The sequence below is a fragment of the Primulina tabacum genome, chromosome 4 (genome assembly GCF_025594145.1).
Source record: "Primulina tabacum isolate GXHZ01 chromosome 4, ASM2559414v2, whole genome shotgun sequence".
Classification (NCBI taxonomy): domain Eukaryota; kingdom Viridiplantae; phylum Streptophyta; class Magnoliopsida; order Lamiales; family Gesneriaceae; genus Primulina; species Primulina tabacum.
In genome coordinates this window covers 48,624,957-48,647,319 of record NC_134553.1, presented here as the reverse complement: position 1 = coordinate 48,647,319, position 22,363 = coordinate 48,624,957, and the positions used below count along the sequence as shown (strand labels likewise).

At 33.5% G+C, this 22,363-nt stretch overlaps 1 protein-coding gene across 1 annotated transcript; it reads right to left on the bottom strand.

The window, feature by feature from the left end:
• Positions 1 to 9: 9 nt before the first annotated feature.
• Positions 10 to 8,524, bottom strand: LOC142543651 (ABC transporter C family member 5-like). Its single transcript, XM_075651035.1, is given in 13 exon segments — positions 10 to 496; positions 944 to 1,183; positions 1,270 to 1,333; positions 1,530 to 1,835; positions 1,936 to 2,150; positions 2,302 to 2,596; positions 2,734 to 2,898; positions 3,419 to 4,114; positions 4,909 to 4,995; positions 5,077 to 5,397; positions 5,490 to 6,380; positions 6,382 to 7,810; positions 8,016 to 8,524. Coding segments are annotated over 12 exon segments (4,614 nt in total). The 5' UTR covers positions 7,603 to 7,810; positions 8,016 to 8,524; the 3' UTR covers positions 10 to 383.
• Between the last annotated feature and the right edge of the window lie 13,839 nt (positions 8,525 to 22,363).

The following is a 22,363-nucleotide window of genomic DNA, read 5'->3' as shown; positions in this document are numbered from 1 at the left end:
TAGAATACATAAAAAAGCTCAAACGAGGACAGTGGATAATAACATGAAAAGTGTCTGTCTGTCTACGAGAACATTTGCAAAACTTATTCCACGCAAAAAGAACTAGATTTACTGCACTTGCAAAATGCAGGATGCAGTCTCATTTTGGTCAGTTTTTCCTCACCTCTTTCTCTCTAGAGACTTATTCTATGTACAAATCATGCCCACGATGGCCAGTCACAGTGACTCACCCTCGTTGCACCTTCGAAGGTTTGATTCTGTCTCTCCTCTTCTGCAGTTTGAATTTGTACTTGCGCGAACGCAGCAGGGATGGCAGCTTGAAAAGCTGCATTTTGATACCGAGCAGCTCTATTTCTTAGTTTCACGTCTGACGCATAAACAGATCAAAAGTCGAGCATGCCATTTGATCGTGATGAGTACTCTGACACGAGCTTAAGAAACATGGAGGACTTGTCATCTAGTAGTCGTGCTGGAGTGTCGAACTCCGCAACTTTACCTGTGAAATATACAATGAGATGGGAAAATTAGCATGCTGTTGGTGTTAGGAGTAATACCATTTTAGGTAGGATTCTACACATCCAAGGGGAATTCAGAAATCTGAAAGCGGATTCTCTCTTTTCATATATCATTATTCCATCGATAAACACTATGAACTCCGAGATCACAATGGGCATAGGAAGTATAGAAATAGTCAAGCTAATACTAATATAAGAATGAAAATGTAAATAGGGGCAGATTCAGCAGAGAGGGAGTTGATTCATTGCTCTCTTCAACTTTTATTTGTAGTTTTGTCCAAAAACTATGATTCACCTTCCAATAAGTTGATCGGGCCCACCTTGCTCCTTCCCATCGTGTCTCCCCCTCTCAAGATCATTTGAATCTGCCCTTAAGTAAATGGACATAAAAACGGTATGTATAGAAAATTATGAAGGTACTGACGCACCATCACTGAGGACAAGAACCAGGTCGCTATCAATAACAGTAGGGATGCGATGAGCAATTGTACAAACAGTGCAGTCCTGAAATTCGGTTCTTATTATCTTTTGGATAAGGTTGTCAGTGGCTGTGTCAACTGAGGCTGTTGCTTCATCAAGAACTAATATTCTAGCCTGTTTAAGTAACGCTCGACCAAGAGATACTAGCTGTCGTTGGCCCACACTCCAATTATCTCCACTTTCTACAACTGCCCATGTCAAAGACAACGATTAATTCCTCATGTATACTCAGGATCTTACGAACCAGGAGAAATTTTTTATTCTAATCTGTTACCTGGTGTATCGAGTTTATGTTCTTTCTGGCGAACTATCTCTCCTAGCTGAGACTTATCAAGTGCCTGAGGATACAAAAACAGAATGAATGGCACGCAATAGTCTGAAATGATATAACATGATCTCAAAGATAAGTACCAAAAAAGATAGTCATTTGAATACAGAATAATAGACACCATTTATCCATCTTTGGTTTTGAAAGGTCAAATGAGGCAAGTAATAAATATTTTGTTGTGCTACTAAAGAAGGCAAAAAATGGACCTGCCAAATTTCTTGATCAGAATGCTCTTCGAGTGGGTCTAGGTTGCCTCGAATAGTTCCTTCAAATAATGTCGGATCTTGGGGTATGATACTCAGCCGGCTACGAAGGTCATGAAGCCCGATTTTCGCAATATCAATGTTGTCTATGATTATTCTGCCACCTGCTGGTTCAACCAGTCGAAAAAGGGCCTGTATCAAGGTAGATTTACCACTTCCAGTACGCCCAACAATTCCTATTTTCTTCCCACCAGGAAACACGCAGGAGACACCATGAAGCACAACAGGAAGACTCTCCTTGTAACGAACCTAGGATAAATCCGACAGCTTTTAAACACAAGTTTTAAAGTCGACATATTATGAATCTTAAACATACAAATAGAACATGACTAAAACAATACGTGTGTACCTTTAAATCAATCAATTCGATTGTGCCAGTCTGTGGCCAAGAGGATTGTGGGCGTGAATCATCAATAACTGCTGGTGCCTCGCTGGGTATTTCACAGTATTGGTGAATCCTTTCTATAGATACGATTTTGTTTTCAAGCTTGCAAAAGCTAAGTATCCATCGTGATAGACGTGCATTTAAATTAAGGCCATACGTCACAGCAAGGCCAGCCATACCTATGGAGAAAATAGCACAAGAAAATGATTTACTACAATTTCCATGGACACCACCTAAGAAAAATATTTCCCAAAATCACCATTACTAAATCAGTCACATAGAACCTTAGAAAGAAATAATTTTGAAAGCCAAAAGGAGTGATTTACTCACTTGGGTCAATACTTCCATGTGGGAAGCTCACAAGTAAAACCATGCAGAAAGCAAATACAAATGTCGAAAGCATTTCCATACGTAGGCAAAGCCATTCGATAGCTGCAAGACTGCAGAAGAACGGACGAGTAAAGCAATCAAGAAGATAAAGATTCCTCTTCATGAATCGCTTTTCTTGGCCAAAACCTCTTATTGTAGCTGCTCCAGCAATCGACTCGGTAAAAAGATGAATCACTGGAGATTTCTGGATGCTAACAATGCGCACCAGTTCTCTAGATGATGCCATGTAGTATTTCTGCATGTGTGAAGAAAAAAGTTTCAACTTAGCGTTTCCTTGCAATATGCGATATAGGCATATCCGTAAATGCAATTGCTTTACACTAGATGCAAAGTTGAATATAATACAATTTATGACATTGTACGACTGCTTACCTGCATCCACAAGCAGGCAATTGCCATTGGCACAACAAGGAGCAATATTTGCCAAGTAACTTGCGTCATCACACCGACAATACCAAGAAGTTGGATTGTAGTTGAAGCAAAGCCACCAAGTCTAAATGGAATATCGAGATCAACAACACTTTGGTCAATTGAAACCTGATAGATCATAAAAAACCATTTTATTAGAAATAAAACAATAGAATCAGATTTAATATGACATTATAATTTAGCAATAGGAAAGATTTCACTGCCATATTTTTTAAAAATAATTTCACATATATAAAAGATGGTTATTATATTCTATAATATGAGAGATCAATCGAGTTTTAGCTCTTCAGCCTTCAACACATTTACAGGGTGAAGCAGACTTTAATTATGTAATTGGAAGGGATCCAAATGAAAAGGGAATGAACCTAGGTGTAAAGGGGAAAGATTAACAAAGGCAGAAAGACCCTTTTTCATCATCCATCTCGGCCTTTCTCTGAACTGCGAAAGCTCTCTCTTACTTAACCAGTCTCTTGTTGTAATTGTAATAACAAAGTTGTTGCTATTCAACAATGCAGTGAATCATCTATTTCATTAAAACACGCCACTGACTAGTGCAGAATAAGAACCAAGGCAAAGTCTTTTTTCCGAATTATTTAATTGATTTCTCATCAAGTAGGAGAGCGCTTACGCGATTCAGTATTCTTCCAGATGGAGTAGAGTCGAAGAAAGCCATCGGTGCGCGAAAAACTGTGCTGAGCATCTTCATAAATAACTTCTGGGCAGCTGCAAGACCAAATGTAGCAACAAGAACAGCCCTGACAAATATAAACCAGGAACTTCCAAAAGCAAGCGCCATATAAACACCAAGAAGCATCATACTACTGGTTTTAGGCTTGTCCCCAGTGGTTTGTGGATTAGCCCAAGCCATCCACCAATTACTTGCTATTTGAAGGACCTGAAATAACGTTTGTGCAATAATAATCAATGGAATCAACAACCCCTTGTACGCCGCCGCCATATACGACAAATACACTTTCATGCTCACTCTTCCACGCTCTCGCTCCTCTTCCTGAACAAGCTGTTTCTTCCTAGCACGTTTAGCCTTCTTTTTCTCTTTGATAGCTTTCAGGTCCGAAGCTGAAACACCTTCTTGTATGTCCTTTGCCATGCCAGCAATATTACTACCGACGGAATCACATTTCTTACACATGAGAACAGACCTATCAAGAGGATCGTCTTTTTCTGGTTCTTCAAAAGCTTGACTCGCAAAATCCATGGCTTCAATAGCTTCATGATGAGCAGAGACTAATGTGCTGAAATCAGTTCCTGCTTGCAAAAGCTCCTCATATCTTCCAGCTTGAATAATACGGCCTTCCTTTAGAACCTATTACAATAGCATGCTTGATTAGAGAAGAATCGTGAATTTACCTCTTGCCTTTATTAATTTATTGCCTTTAAACAGTTTATCCGTTACTTTTGATTGGTGAGTTTCACGTTACGCATTAATTTTCTGATCGTTGGTATTGTTGGACAGTACCATGCTTAAAACAAACAAACAAATCAATAAGTAAAAGTACTGATCAGCAGATAAATTTCTGAAATTCCATCATAAAATAACTAGATTATATGTGCTGGCCTCTCCATTCACTTGCCTGATATTCTAAGACGATGAATATATTTTTCTCTAATAATACATGGAAGGTTTTTTTAAGGGAAAGTTAAAGGTGGGGAAATGCAGTGAAACTTGATCCCTACTTTGTAGAATAGTTCAAATACTAATCTTTATTCCACGTCATTTGATGTCAGCACAATGATTACTCTGAGAAGCATAAATTTGTAAAGATAAACGATATGCATTTTATATGGAACATGGAAAGATGGTCTCATTATCTCCATTTGCACATATATGAGAAGCTCAATTATCCATGAAAGATGCTGGACTAATTCTCCAACAACTACAACTAGTTATCCATCCACGTTTTACAGTCTACCACGAGATAAATGTGAGACAAGAAGATACTATGCTATTTTCAATTAACCAATCAAAAATATGCTCTCATCCATGACTTAGATGAGTAATCAATATAAAACACACATAAAAAGATCCAAAACCAATCACATAGATGTCAACTTGTGATTTCTACACATGTGCGTTAATAGATACAGTGAAGAAAATACCAAAATCAAGTCGGCGGCTGGCAAAAATTCAACTTGATGAGTTACGAAAACCACAGTCTTTCCAGATAGTGCTGTCAGTATGTACTCCTGCAGTTACATGATACAGATATTTAGGCCAACCCCCTTTTCAGAGAAAAAAAAATAAAATTATGCTAATGATTTCTAAACCTTAAACAATTCTGAGCCAGTGTGTGCATCAACTGCACTGAAGGGATCATCAAGTAAATAAATGTCTGCGTTTTGATATAATGCCCTGGCAAGTTGCACCCGCTGCTTCTGACCGCCACTAAGGTTTATCCCTCTATCACCAATAATGGTCTGATCACCATGTGAGAATAGCTCCAAATCTTTCTTCAGAGAGCAAGCATGAATAACACTCTTGTATTTAGCCTTATCCATTGGACTTCCAAAAAGAATATTTTCCTCAATATTTCCAGATTGTATCCAAGCAGACTGAGGGACATAAGCAGCAGACCCACAAATTCTTACCTAATGAACACACATGGAGCATCAGCAGTGATTTAATCAACTAAATTCATGGAACAAATACTTCAGTTAGCATTTCATATAATCTGACTTACCTCACCAGTAACTTTTGGAATCTCACCAAGAATGCAAGAAAGGAAGCTTGATTTCCCAGAACCAACGACACCACAGACAGCCACTCGCATTCCCTTTGTCACCCTGATTTGTATGCCTAATAAGGTTGGAACTGAAGAAGATGAATCCCAGCTGAATTCTCCGTTTTTGATTTCTATGGAGACATCTGAAATGCCTCGGGGTAAAGTGATGGTTGCATCTTCCTGCAGCTCTTCCTCATTCAAGAATCCTGCTATTCGATCAAGCGAGACTTTAGTCTGCGCCATCATTGAAACCAAGTCAGGAAAATTTCTAAGTGGTTCTTGCAGGATTCGAAAAGTAGCCAATGCAGAAAGAACACTGCCAGCTGTAAGCTGACCCCCTAACAAAATGGAAGTGCCAAAAGTGATAGCCGAAACAAATATAGGGGAGCTCCAAAAGATAAACGTGATGAAAGCCTGTGAGTAAAGAGCTTTTCGGAGATACTTGAATTCGACATTTCGCATTTCTTCCAGTTTCACTCTGTATCTATCCTCCCAAGCTTGCAGTTTAAGAATCCTCATATTCCTGAGGCATTCAGAAGTCCTCCTCATCCTATCATCCTTTGCAGCCATTAACCTATCTTGGTAATCTTCCTGAATCCTCGCTAGTGGGACAGTCGCGATAATCGATATAATGGTGGCTATGAGAGTGGCAACAGATGCAATGCCCACATTTTTATACAAAATTGCCAGGGCAAGAATAATTTGGAGAGGAAGCATCCATATATCATGCAGATACCAAGAATAGTCCCCTACTCTTTGAACATCAACAGCCATGTAGTTAACAACCTCGCCACTGGTGTGACTTTGCCTAGCTGAGCTTGAAAGTCTGAGTCCTTTTCGATAGACCATTAGCCGTTAGAGCCGATCTTACGTGCATACCCAAAATATCGACCCCAAGATACCACTGCCGGGTTGTTAGGGTCTCTACCAACTTGGAGCCAAAAAAAATTCCAGCAAGAACGTAGCCTTCATGGGGGAAAGTCTCCTTTCCTCCTAGGTAATCCACAAAGTAGCTTATCAAGTACGGACCTACGTACGAGACCAGAGTGTTCACACCAGCAAATATTGCATTACATGCTGCCTCTTTCCAAAAAGACTTGAAAATGGCCCAGGCTAAAGAAGGCTGATTCAGAGGATTCTCAGCCTTCAACTTCTCCCAATTTGTATTCAATAGCTTATAGTTGGTCTTGGACCGATCTTTTGGCGCGAGCAAAGGAATATCTTTCAGTTCAAGTGGTTTCCTTGCCCCGATCGAAAGGAGTGGATTCAACCAAGAAAGAGTCAGCAAACTAAGAAGGCCAGCTTCACTGTAAGGAGTAACCTTAAGACACCCTGCTTCTTCTTCTTCAAGCAACAAAGGTTCTCTAAGATCAGAATTTCTAAACTTTTGAATACCAGTGACACCTCTAAAAGCAGCATAACATAGAAAACAAAGAGCCGGGGTGGCCGCAAAATTCACCAAAACATGAGAATTCAAGTGGCCTAATCCTTCTCTCAGAATCCCTCTACCATCGGCATATGCAGTACACAAGCAAATAACAAAAGATGCAACCCACCAAATTCTCAACAAATATGGGAAACTCACAACAGTCTTGTATTTACAGTAAAGAACAGAAAAGCTCAGCACAAACCAAGCTAAACTCTGAGCAGCAGGCAAAACTATAACAGTCCAATTTGAGCTCTTAACCCTCCCTTGTGCAGCCTTCTTTATTAAACCAACGCCATCAAACCCCAATACCAAAACATGCAACAACAAAACATAAAAGCAACAAAAGAGTGAAACTTTATAAGTTTTACCGATCACCACACTCTGACCTTCCTCACCGATTAGAACTCCTCTTTGGCTATTGGCAACAGAATTGCCGTTCAAACTCTCCTTCGGAAGTCGAATCCTACCGAAACACAAGGCAACCTGCCTCGCAGACACAATGGAGAGTAACACAAGAACCAACGTCAAGTTGATGCAAACTGAGGCCAATTCCAATACGGGTAAGCCCTGAAAGCTCTCTAGGCCACGGTTTGAAGCTTCAGATGCAGTTGTTTTAGTGACGAGAAAAAGATTCATACCCATAATTTTCTTTATAGGTATCAATCTTTAAGCATAGGAAATGACGGAAAGCAATGACTCCGAACTGAAAAACAATCGCTCCACAATTTACCGAGTTTAAAATTAATGTGACTGCAGAGAGATTGAACCTCGTGAAGGGCATTTCACCATCTGGCAATCGGTGCTGTGTTCAATGCGCAATGCTTATGACAAGTAGCAAAAAGGGCAGAATCTGCAAGACACATCGCACATAAATTCTGGTCAGTTTTATCCTCAAACCCAACGCAGGTACCGACAGAAATGTAGACAAAGAAAGGAAATTAAAAAACGAAAAAGAAAAGAAAAGAAAACAATCACGCAAAAACTCCTCTCTCGTCAGACCATTTTTGTACTTTTGCTTCAAGAAAAGGTGGGCAAGAATCGAATCGGAAACGTACCGATTAATCAAAAAGACAGAATCCTGACCTGGCCCGGTAGCGCTTTGATGACAAATTCGTTTATCGAGCCTGCAGTAATGGCCCTGGCCAAATTTTCTGCCTTTAAACAAACAGAAACAGGACCCTTTGAAGGTTAGAGAAATACGCCGCCAACCTTCAGCTATCAGTACTTAATGGGGTGACGATGAAAGAGAAAAAGCCAAGAAAAAATGCGAGCTGTATCGTAAGCCTAATATATATACGTCGGCATAGGTTTTACAAAAAAATATTGAATCTTTTCAACAGTTTGATCATGTTATAATCACTGTGATTATGGTCTATTATTCTTCAAATGGGATAATCATAAAAAACCATTCTTTCTTGTAAACATCTTCCAACTGGGTTCGCATTAACCCTTCCAATCGTGTCACCTTTTGTAGTGTTGTGCGCCGCCTGTCATGTACCGCCGTCTGAGAGCAATGACACAATTTGAACGTTTCAATGGAAGAAAATTGTGTGCAAATTCTTAAATCAATAATTCTTTTTCTGTTGATGGGATGTCAAATTTTTCGTAGCTTTTTTCTATCATATTATATGCATCATATATATAATTGCAAGATTTTACGGGTTGTTTTTCTGCTGACAGCGACGAGAATGTTTTTCAACTCGGGCTTTTATATATTTTTTCCACTTGTTAAAATAGGTGACTCATGCTGACATATGCTCTTATACAAAATTATACGTGACGTTTACTCGCTCACTCACATATTTAAAATATAAAAAAAAACACATCCAATCTGCTGAATCTTCTTTTCTTTTAATTTTTTTGTATTATTTTTAAAAATTGATTCCATTGGGAGTTGAATATAATAAATCTTAAGAAAGAATATTATATTTATGTTTATATATTAAAATAACCAACAAATGTTCCTGAACATATACTCTGGTGACAAAAATTTGTGTAAGACGATCTCACGGTTCGTATTTTATGAGACATATCTCTTATTTGGGTTATTCATGAAAAAGTGTTACTTTTTATGCTAAGAGTATTACTTTTTATTGTGAATATCGATAGGACTGACCCGTCTCATAGATAAAGATTCGTGAGATCGTCTCATAAAAAATCTATTCCAAACATGAGGATGAGATTTGCCTAATAAATAAACAAAAAAGTAACTGAGTTTGGGGAAAAGTTTATTAAAATGTAGGTAAGCATTTTTAGGTAAATTAAATTTTGAGTTGGGTATGAGTACGATAACAACTAAAATGATGTGTTTGATTGATGGGACATAATCCTTTTAAGTCACACCAAATCCAATCAAAATTAAACAAATATATTATATATTATATATATAATGAAAATGAAATGTTTTTATCTCATTCACGAAGCCACATGGCTACTACTATAAATTATTTGAGATATCAGCCGTATTATATCAATATTTGTTATACTTGTTTGTGTATTTAAATATCATATATTAATATCAGATCTGAAATAGTTGGTATTGAAATATTCATATATCAGTATCATATTTTGAATATTTTGTACCGATTTTTATCCGAAAAGACACATGTTATTAATATCAATACTCGTTAGACTGCGTTTGCATACTCAAATTAAATTAATAGAAAGTTAGATTTCTGTAAATTAAGGCTAATTGTTTAGGTCAAAAAGATTGGTGACTCGTGCGTAAAAAAGCCGTACGAACTATATATCTTTTAAGTAATTTATCTGAAAATGATGTCATAACTTAGTTATCTCGAATTTTTAGTGAATATCCCTATGAATAAGGTATTTATTCGGGGGAAAGCGACTTTTTGTTTATAATGTTTTTTTTTTTTTACCTAAAAGTTGGCTTACACATCTAATAACGTAGCAATTGACACAAGTTAATTGGTGACTCAGATGTTTCCATTAGCCCAAGATGATGAATCAAATTAGAGTCGTGTCCCTTCGTAGATCATCTTCTCACTTGCCTAGCCATTCTTGAATATAAAATTCTGATATGTTTCATCACATCTAATAGATAAGTGTGACGGATAACATAACAAATATAACTATAAAGTAAACTAGTTCGGTTGATAATTTTTTGACTCATCAAAATAGCATGTTTTCCGATCCTCCTAATGGCGGGTTGTGGTCCAGTCCGACCCGCCTAATTTGACATTTAAAGATAATAAATTTTGCTAGGATTGTCAGGCATGGGGACAACCCACCCGATAAAATAGGTGGGTTGAGTTGAGAATTATCCGATCAGTCAAAATGGCAGGCTGACCTAAAGGTGTTCAACTACGGTTTAATTCAGTTTTAGATATGAAAAAATCGAAACAAACAATTTCATCGGTTTCATAAAATTCCAAACCAAACCAAACCAACCAAACCATTGAATTTATATAACCAAACCAACCCAAATAATGAATTTCGATTTAGTTCTTTGATCTGGTTCGAATGACTAATTTTAACTCCTAAGTTTCATTTGGAGAATGTAGCAATTGACACTTGACAGAAGTTGAGTATATATTTTATTTGATCAGTAACTATAATGCATATAAGTAAAAACATGTATTAAAATACTTATTAAAGTTTTTTGCGACTTAGAAAAAAAAAATACTTTTAGTATTGTAATTATGTTTGTTTGGACAAAACAATAAATCAATTCTCAATGTAATCGATTCGTTACAAGCTTCCTAGATACATATTATATAATACAAACTAAAAAACAAATAAAATATACATATTTTCAAAAAAAATCACTCTAAATTTTTTAAAAATTTATTACTTGATTTTTTTTATATTAATGTACATTTTGGATCAGTTTGGTTTAATTTGATTTATTTTTATACAAAGCTTGAACCAGGCCAATTATTATGGTTTTGTTGATTTTTAAACAATCCAAATCGCAATTGCCTGAAAATCGATCCAAACCATACATTTTAGTTTTACAGTTTGATCGGTTCGATTCAGTTTATGAACACTTTTAGATCATCTTGAGCCACTAGTCCATTCTAGCATTACTATTTTTCAACATCCACAACTTAGAAAAATTAAAATCTTGGTGATAAATAATTTTTTAGATTATGGACATTGCTGTTCATGTTTAATATACATTAAATGACTTCGTTCATCGTTCATCTCTTCTAAATTTTGACTCCATCATATTCCACTAGAGAACACTCCATTTTCATTTTCATTCCTTGTAAATTACTTTTCAAAATGGTCTAGTCGTTTTCAACGTCTTATCTATATATCTATTATATATATATATATATATATATATCTATATATATATATATATATATATAAAAGCAGAGTTTTTGTCAAAAATAGTAATTTCCCGCCAAAATGTCATTTCTAAAAAATATATATATATATCATGAATATTGAAATATGTGTACTGCAATAAATGATCACTTCAATTATTGTTTGCATTGATTATATCAATTCATTTAGTTCAAATTTGAGTTTAATTCATTTTTATATTAATTCAAATATAATTTATGTATTATATGTTTTTTTTATTTTTTTATTCAAATTGAAACTAAACTCTATTGAAAACATAAACTACATTAAAATTTTTGCATTAATTATATCAATCAATTTAATTAAAAACCGTACAAATAAAATTAAAATACAAATTATTACAATGTTCATTATAGATAAATTATTCAAAAATACATTTTGCTATTTTAATAATTTTCTGCCCAAATTACTTACTAAAAAGGAAATATAATATTTAATTGCTGTGGGGACCCGGACGCTAATTCATGTCTTAATCGTTATTAATGTCAAATATAACAATTAAGAAAAGTAGGACTATTTTTTTTTTAAATATAAATGCGGAAACGTAATGTAATCTATCTGATATACATATCAATATCAAAGTACAAAACATGTACTACATGTCTATATCTCAACTAGGTTCAACGACTATACATCCAGTGCTGAATCATATTCTGCTTTTGGGCCCGGATCTCCACGCTAACTATAATCTCTCATCTTCTTCCTGTTTCTGATCCTGTCCCACCTGTTGTCAAGCACACATACAAACAAGACAACAGCCGGATAACTCCGATGAGAATTACATTCCCAGTATAAATCACGTATACATGCATTTCATATAAACAAATATAACAACATGAAACAATTATTCATAAGATGTATCAAAATCAGAAACATGAATCAATACAAACTCCGAATCACACTCCGTGATTCTTAAACTCTGACTCGACTCATCCTAATCTAAGGATCCCGATCTGGATAAGAACATACACCCACCTACACTCCCGATCGGGGTGGTGGTACGTTCTTATTCACGGACTTTGGCCCTTTCCATATCGAACATCAATAATAGAAGAAACTCCAATTCTATCCACTTCGATATAACCAAACATCCGGTGTCTTGACCTATCCGTTACAGACTTTGGAAGTTTCGCCAAATCACTATCCCGTGACAATGTGCAATGTGCCCGTGACGATTCCATCCCTATCAGGCACTCCTGTCACGAAATCAATCGTCTACAACTAGGCGCATCCACCTATGACTCAATACATAAATCAATAGATCACAGATATCAAATTCATTCAATTGCAAATATCAATGCAATAAGGTAAAGTATGTGATTTTGGGAAACTCAAGTCAAGTCAACTCGAGTTGTGCAATCCTGCATCAACATCAATTTATACCTTTCTCTTCTCGGTCTGACGAAGTCGAAGTCTCGAAGTCAAATCTGTCCATATCAAATGTCCAGTTGTAGCCTGCGTTGATAGCAACCCGGTACTGAAGTCGGATTTAAAATCAGACGGACGGATCAAAATATAAAGGCGTAAAGATTTTCTTCAAACCCTCCCTTTCCTTTCCTCGTTCTTTCTCTTGTTTTCTTACGGAGGAACTGAGTTATACATACATATATCCCATTTGCATGTCTAAGCAACGTGTCCTCTTTTCACATATTTCAGGTGGTGCTCAGGCGGTCGAGAATTACCGCCCGGGCGCGGAATGTTCTGCCCAAGCTCTTTCGGATTGCACATTGGCGCTCGAGCGGTCACAAACTACCGCCCGGGCGCCGCACCTTCTGCCCGAACACTATATTTGATGAACAATGGCGCTCGAGCGGTCAAAAACTACCGGTCGGGCGCCAATAGTTCTGTCAAAAGTTGTGTACTTCATATGTTTGGCCCAATCCGATCTCGGAATGATACGTCTATAATCAAATCAATTCAAACTCATTAATCTCATATTACCAGAATCAAAATCTCGGGCATTACAAGTTTATTTAATTTTTCTAAAAATAAAATTGGTTGAATGTTAAAAGTTATCACTACAACAAGGTTTTTCAATGGACATTAAATTACCATTTAATAGTCATAATTTTTTTTCCCAAATGCATATTATTTCGAAATTACCTTAATTTGAAAGGATTAATGCATTGTAGTTTTCTTCCAAAATCATATGTATATTGTATATCTTGAATTGTCTTCTTAAAAATTCAAATAAGATAACACAAGAAAATCAAAATAGATAGATTCAAAAGAGTTTCAAATGAACATTAAATTATTCTCAATAAACATGTATATTATCATCAATAATCAGAAATATTTGACACCCAATGCATGCAATTCGATATTTCCATAATTTGAAAGAGTTAATGTGTGGTATAATTCTGTCAAAAGCATCCAATGTATAATTTTTGTTCATTGAGATGTCTTATTTGAATTTTAAATTATAAATAATGCAACACTGCATATTATATTAGAAACCAATTTTATTCTATTTATCTTCCTAAATTTATCTACTCCAAAATTGAATTCTGAAATGACTTCTCTTTTCAACACCATATATGAATTGAATCCTTCCAAGACGTAATGTTCGTTTAAATTTAGATTTGTTCGTTGTTATGAACTACCTACATATGAAAACAACGAGAACAACGAGATATTAAGTTTGAAATATGTCTTTCATGATCAAGAAGTAAAAAATATTATTCTTCTATTTGCACAAAATTTTAATTATTACGTATTACTAATGTGATAATTTTCTTCTATATTACAAAGTTCACGGATACATGATAGTATAAAATGTCCCGTGATGAAAATGATTAAACTAATTCTAAAGAAAGTATGCATCTTATTAGAAGACACCTTATAAAATTTATTGACATTGTTTTGGAATAAACATAGTAAATATTAATAAAACAACTTTTCTGATTTATACATAATTTACTTATGATCACATGTTTCATTTTTCTTTCGAAATAATAGGCTGTTGTATATATTATGAAGAGATTTTATAGATAAAACCACAATCCATTTGGATAAAAATATTGATGAAACAATTATTGTTATCATTCAATTTTGTCAAACACGTGTCATGTCACAAAATTATTTGTGAATGTTGATTTAGACGAAATTACTGAATTTTTTAAAAAATATTTCTCATTAATTTTATTGAATGTGATTTAAAAATATATTTTTATCATATGTTAAAAATTAATAATATATATAACTTCTCGAAAATTAAAGAATTAAATATGTATTAAGGTTGATGGTCGACATCAATACACTAAATACGATAAACATCGTGTCATTGTCTTAGGCTAATACAATCTAAAATTTTGATATATGATAGTGATTATTACCCCAAAAATTAATCGACATGCATTGTATTTAAGAAAATTTTTTAAAATTAGCGAAAAAATAAATTTTATTTTTATTTTTTATAATTATATTATTTTTTTCAATTTAAATATCTATTTATTTTTCACTAATTTTTAATAATATCATCCCGTGCATCGGGTTAGATACTAGTTAAACACTAAAATGAATCGTGTCACAAAAATAGTCATCCGTCATGTCAATAATTGTGTCAATTTCTGTGTCTATCAATGAAATGACACTCACTTAATTAATATGATAAAACATATTAAAATTTTATATTCAATATTTAAGTGTCATTTATGGTACATGAAGAGTTGTTTAAAAAACATTTATTTTATTTTTATTATTATTATTAGATTTAAGGGACAGTAATTATATATTGATATATATGCTCATATCCTCGTCATTATAATTCAAATCACATCATGTCATTGTGCCCGTTTGAAATCTCAGGCTCGAACATTAAATATTGATATGATACATGCGAACAACTTATTGATTATGGTGTCAAGAACGACTAATGAAAATAATAAATTAAAATATAAAAATAAAATATTTATTTTTATTTAAATTATCGTAAAATTCGATCTAAATGTTAGATGATATAATAATATGAAGTCATATCTTTGACATTAAATGATTAACATTTTGTTATATTAGGTGTTTAATGAGTCAATTTGTGGCTTGACTTTATTGACTTTTATGTAAAATAATATTTGTTTTAATAATATTTTATGGTTTTATCCAATTATGACATTTACTTCATCTATATATCCATGAAGTTTCATAGATAAAGTCCTTGTATATACTAAATGTATCATGAGGTTTGCCTCTCAACCTAAGATCATGAAACTCATTAGGAAGTGTAATGTATATTTTAAACAGGTTTCTAGTCGATTCAACCACATAAAATAAGGATAAAGTCGTTTGAACTTAAGACTAACATTTGTGATGTAGCCGACATGTTTTATTGGTAAGGGCATAGAAATACTCATTCATACATATGAGTGATCATTTGATGATGCACTGATCAATTCTCCATCGAACTTTTCAATTAGTTATCACTTATTGAGTGACATTGTTCGCGGTTATGGTTATACATCATTAGTCATTTGACACGGGACAATATGAAGGCTCTACGTACTAGCATACACTTTGATCTGTTTACCGACTTAATTGAGGTCACCAGATGGTGAGATTTGATGTAGTTTCGAAATACGTAGGAGCCAATGCATTTTAGTCGTGGATTCACCACTCTCCTATGAAGTGAAGATATCATATGTGATATGATCAGTTATAGTGCAAGAAATATCTGGCCAGAGTAAGATGTGCACTTTGGAAATACATTTTTTTAGTTATACATACGATGTCACTATTATTATTTAAATATATATCACATCGTTATTAAATTCATTTACAACTCTCGATATACCAATGATTGTAGATTCGATCGGATATGTGAGTCAAAAGGACCAGACTGTATGTTAAACACGACTTAAGGTTCTTGCAGGCACTATCAGTGATGCCTATGAGATTATGAGGCGATGCTACTAGACACTCTTATCATGATCCGATGTGTGTAATCAGACTTGAGTTTTGACGTTCTTGATCAAAGAGTTGATGAAAAGAACATGATTAATAAAGGTAAGCCTGAATAAAAATAAATGCTATTCTGAATCATAATGAAGTTGTGAACACACGACTAGGCGGACTAGCTGTATCTCTGATTCATTGCGAGTCACACAAGTAACCGATCTTGTGCTCCTATTGAGATAGTTTTATTCAAAGAGTTGAAGTAGACGACTATAGTTTGATTGAAAACAAACAAATTGATTATTAAGGAGTTTATAAGCGGATTCCATCTAATACAAGTTGTGAAAGTTAGCATAACTGTCAATTAAGTGAGAAGAATATAAATGTCTGTTTTAGTGAAAGAGTTCACAAAACTAGAAGGTGATAAAAATATATAAATGGAAATTTGATATTCAAAATTTTCATTATATGAACAAAATTTGTATACTTGATGTATTGATGATGTCTGATCGTCAATCGATGTTATAATGAGTTCACAATTATTAATTTAGTAAATTAGGAATATACTAATTAAATAATGATTTTAGTAATGTTGATTGCTATATGTACAAGATTCTCATGGAATATTCCAGAGGAGTATATAATTAATTAATTAACTAATAGTTAATTAATAAATTAAATAATAATCATTTATAAGAAGAGCTATATCCGCTTAAAAATCGAAATAGTTGAAGTCATCGTTAAATATGCAAAGGTAAATTAAACTAAATACTCAATGAATGATTTTAAATAATGCGACGCCCAATAACGTTTTGAACGTAATAACAAAAATTTTAAAACTTACGCTCCGTCCTGAATACGAGAAAACGGTATACCAACACATATTATACGAATTCATGAATATAATGATCCTATGATTTCTATCCAATTACACACTTCGAATGGGTGTAAACTCTTTTAAAATGAAAAAAAAAAAGGAAGGAGAGGAAGAAACCGACTGGAAAATGCGAGAGAAGATCGAAAAAGTTAGCTTTATATTGCTCAACACACACATATGTATATGTATGTATGTATGTATGTATGTATATGTGTGGCAAATTGCAAAAGATTGAAAAAGGCTGCTTTATATGGTACTATTTTAAGAAACCGTAGGCTACGAGCCATAAATTTTTGTCTTTCCTCGACTTACATTTGACCATAAACCAACATAATTTTTTTAAAATATTTATTTTATATTAAAAAAACTAAAAAAACGACGGATTCACTAGTCCAACCCGCCTCGGGTTCGCATGGCAGGTCTAAGATTTGATCGAACTCGCCTCGTTGTTATCCTTGGTTGTTGATCTATTATTTACCATTGTTACATTTCATATATGAATATTAATTATTTTTATCTCTCGTTTATAACAAATTTAAGATAAATATTAGAATTGACATTCGATAATATATATGATTAAGATTGCAAAAAGACAAAGCACGAAAGAACATATTTGTAATTCCCTGAAATATTATGTATAAATGAAAAAAAAAAATGGAACAAACGATTTCATTCTGGTACACACAAAATCATTATTTAAAACATAAAATAATATTATTTCTATCATCTAAGACCGAATTTTTTGTGAAAAATGACCTCTAACATACTATCTACAACTCAAACTCAAGTAGGTTTAATACCGAAAAAAGAAAAAAACGTAATAAAGAAAAACTTTCCTCTCTTTCAACTAAAAATTGTAGGCAAAAAATTGCGTGAGACGGTCTCACAGATCTTATTTTGTGAGACAAATATCTTATATTGGGTCATCCATGAAAAAATATTACTTTTTATGCTAAGAAGTATGACTTTTTATTGTGAATATCAGTAGGATTGACCCGTCTCACATACAAAGATTCGTGAGATCATCTCACAAGAGACCTACTCAAAATTGTAACTTCAATTTCTTATTAGGTTTAATTTTTCTCTTCGCATTTTGAAAGTGAAATTTGGGAAAATAAAACCCTGGTCAGCTATATTTTGAAAAATGACAATCTCCAAGTGTATTTTCGGTATTTCAAATATATATGAGAAAATTATTCTTTTAAAAATGTTTGATCAAAGTTATTTTGCTTAGCGTCCTGTTTTCAAATTGTTCTTATAAACAAGACATTACACTTAATCGTTTATATTTTTAGACGAGAATTGCGTATATGTGAGACAAAAGTAGGAGTATAAAGCTTCATCGTTTATATTTTTAGACGAGAACACGTGATAATTGTAAATTTGAATATAATGTATGCAATTCCAATTTGTCATGTTTTGATCGATTGCATTCAATATGAATTGTTGGGTATCACCCAACCGTAGTCGTGCTTTGCCAAAGTCATCCCACCATGCCTCATTCAATGTATACAACATTGCATACACGATTAGTCTTGTTTGAATCATAGTAAATACAATTGCCCATAGAAGTCAATAGAGGAGTGAGATTCTTGGTTATATATTCAATTTATTTCGAAGAAAGCAAATACTTTTCAGTCACTATTTTGATTTCTTGACGAACAAGTATAATTTCCATGTAAATAATTTTACTGTTTTGATTTATAGTTCTAAATTGAGGATTAATGAGTTTAGTGATCATCATATTCAATCCATACTTATTTTGTGTTTGTGCATAACTTTTGGTGTCAATGAGTATATATATGTTGGAGTATCACATCTAAAGTTTTATAATTATTTTCTTTTTACGTTCAAAATGTTATTGGGTATTGTATAATTTAAACAACTCATAACGTGTTAAGAAAACTAGGCACCAAATTGATTCGAGATTAACGATGTTGTTCCTTCTTGTAAATCACTTCGAACTTTCTTCGACATACTAATCAGTTTTAAGATCAAAAACTTTGTTTTTCGTATGGATTACATTACAAATTCACACGAACTTATGCATTGCGAATAAATCCATCAATTGCAGTAAATAGAAAATTCTGACGAGGGACGACGTGGTGGTGTCGTGATGTTGCTCGGCCGTGAGCCTTGGACAAAGTGGTGGTCGAGTATCATAGGGGAGAAAGAGAAGGTAAGAGAAAATCTTGACTTGATTTTCTTATTGTGTTAATCTTTATCTTTTTTTACGACTATTTGATATCGTGTATATAATAAATACAATATTCTCATTACATTAGGATTACCTTCAAATCATGATTCTATATTTCCATTATTTATAACTTTCATATGACATTTTTCATTATTGAAAATACTATGCATAACTAAATCATCAACTCTTGATAATAAATTATATATATTATATCCACACACACATATATATGGACATAAATTAAATAATCATTATTTAATTATTTAATAAATTATTAATCAATTCTAGACTCTTCTAGCATATTGAATGAAAATCGTATACTTAGTAGTCACTATCACTAATATGTTATTTAATTAGCATATTCTAAAAATACTAAATAAATAATTATGAACTCACTATAATGTCGATCGATGATCAGACATTGACGATATATCGATGATACAAATCTTGTTCATATAATGAAAAACGAAATTTCGAAAGCCAATTTTTTTTGCTAATTTATTTTTGGTAGTTGTCAGTTTTGCAAACTCCTTCACTAAAACAAACAGTTCCACTCTTCTTACTCATTTAGCTGTTAAGCTAACTTCCACGGCTTCCAATAATGGAATCATATATAAAATCATTTATAAGCAATCTGTTTGATCTCCATCAAAATATAACTGTCAAATTCAACTATTTGGATTCAGCTATCTCAACATGAATACAAAAATTCAAAACTTTTGTGATGTTCAATGGTTCAGAGATATAACATCATGTGATTCAGAACAACATTTGTTCTTATTCAGACTTACCATAATTAGTCTCATTCTTTTCATTAACCTCTTGATCAAGAACGTTAAAATTCAGGTCTGATTGAATCAATCAGATCATGGTAAGAGCATCTAGTAGCATCATCCCACGATACTCTAGGTATAATTAATAGTGCCTGCAAGAACCAGTAAGTTATGATTAGCGTACAATATGTTTTCCTTCTACTCATATATCCCGATCGAATCTGCAACCATTGATATCGAGAGTTGCAAATGAATTCGATAACAATGTGATATATCTTTGAGTATAATAATGACATCATATGTACAACTAAGAAAACATATTTCCAAATTGCACATGTCTTACTCTGACCAGAGATTCCTTGCATTATTAACTCATCATATCATATAGGATATCTTCACCCGTAGGTGAGCTGTGAATCACCGACTACAATGCATTGACTCCTACGTATTTCGAAACCACACCCAATCTCGTCACATGATGACCGGAGTCGGTAAACGTATCAAAGTACATACTAGTAAGCAGAGTCTTCATGTTGTCTCAGGTCTAAGAACTAATGATGTATAACCATAACCACAGACTAATCCACTCGACAAGTTATAACAACTTGAAAAATCAGAGGGAGGGTTGTTCAGTACCTCATTAAATGAGCACTCACCTATATGAATAAACATTTACACGTCCTTACCAATGAAACACGACATATTTACATCACATATACTAGTATCAAGTTCACACGATCTTTATCCTTATTTTAGGCGGCTAAATCAACTAGGTACCAATATAGAATATACAGTACATTTTCTAACGAGTTTCATAATCTTAAGTTGATAGGCATACATCATGGTACTTATTGTATATTCAAGGGTTTTATCTATGCAGCTTGCATATACTAAAATCAAGATTGTTTTTACATAAGAGTCCATAAAGGCTAATGTGATTTACCTGACTAACGTGCTTGCATGCTATTGGGTTAATTATGTTAACCTAATGAAAAGAAAAAGATAACACACACAAAATTTGCATTTATTGGTATCTTAATCTATCATTTACTTTGGTCAAATTAGTTTTGGAATTTATATCTTCATCCTTTTTATCATCTACTATTGTAACATAATAGTTGTTCATGGAAGTCTTGCTCCGAATGTGCAACTCGTGAGCAAAACAAGATCATTATATTTTGGAGTAATATTTGACCATTAATCATGTTACATCGAGATATTACTCACGAGAAGGTGAAATTAAAAGTTTCTTTAGTCCAATATTTTGACACGCATCGATCTAAATATTTCCCACCTAAAATTATACTTATATTAACCCATCAACCAGATTTTTCCAACAGAAATGTGTATCAATAATTCATTGCATAATACATTCCCTTCATTTTCTCTTCCCACTTCTTTGTTCAGTTCCAAAAACACACGAGAAACAAAACTAATCAATATATCCCATACTTTTTCCTGCCCAATACTTGTTTCAATTTCATCCTAATTTTGACGGTTGTAGCCATTATACTTTAATGGTACCAACAATAGTTCTGTGGTAGAATATATATAACCAGGGGCGGATGTTTATCAGTAGGCCTTCTTTCTTAAAATTGTTTACACAAGCACAGCATATCGAATCTTAATTTTCCCACATCAATATACCACAATGAATTAAATTAATTAAAAGAAATAGTTTGTAATTTGTTTCAATATTACAACTCGCGGGCAAAAACTTGTGTGAGACTGTCTCACAGATCGTATTTTGTGAGACAAATCTCTTATTTAGGTCATCCATGAAAAAATATTACTTTTTATGCTAAGAGTATTAATTTTTATTATGAATATCGTTCGGGTTGATTCGTCTCACAGATAAAGATTCGTGAGACCGTCTCACAAAAGACCTGCTCCAACTTGTGACGGTGTAGCCTTTATCTCTTGAGTCTTTTTAGTAATTTCTTTCATTAATCTTCCCTTAATTGTAAGTTTTAAGTAACTTTATCATCAATTTAAGGGATCGAAGATTCAATATATGTAATATTGCATGCTTATGTTTTTTTCACACCAATATTTACAATTTTTATTCTAATTATAAAAATAGGAGAATATTTCACAGTGTTAAAGTTAATATAACTTTCAAGGTAATATAAAAAAAGTCAAAGTTATTTCGTCCACCAGATTAAAAGTTTCTGTCTACTCCCGTGTACATAATACTACCTTTTCCCTTCAAGAAAGAAGGTAAATTGACTGATAGACAACGTTATTTTGCATACTTACAATGAAATACTAGGTAGTATCAAACCAGAAGATTGGGATAGACTGTGTACATAGTTGCATGGGGTAAATAAAATT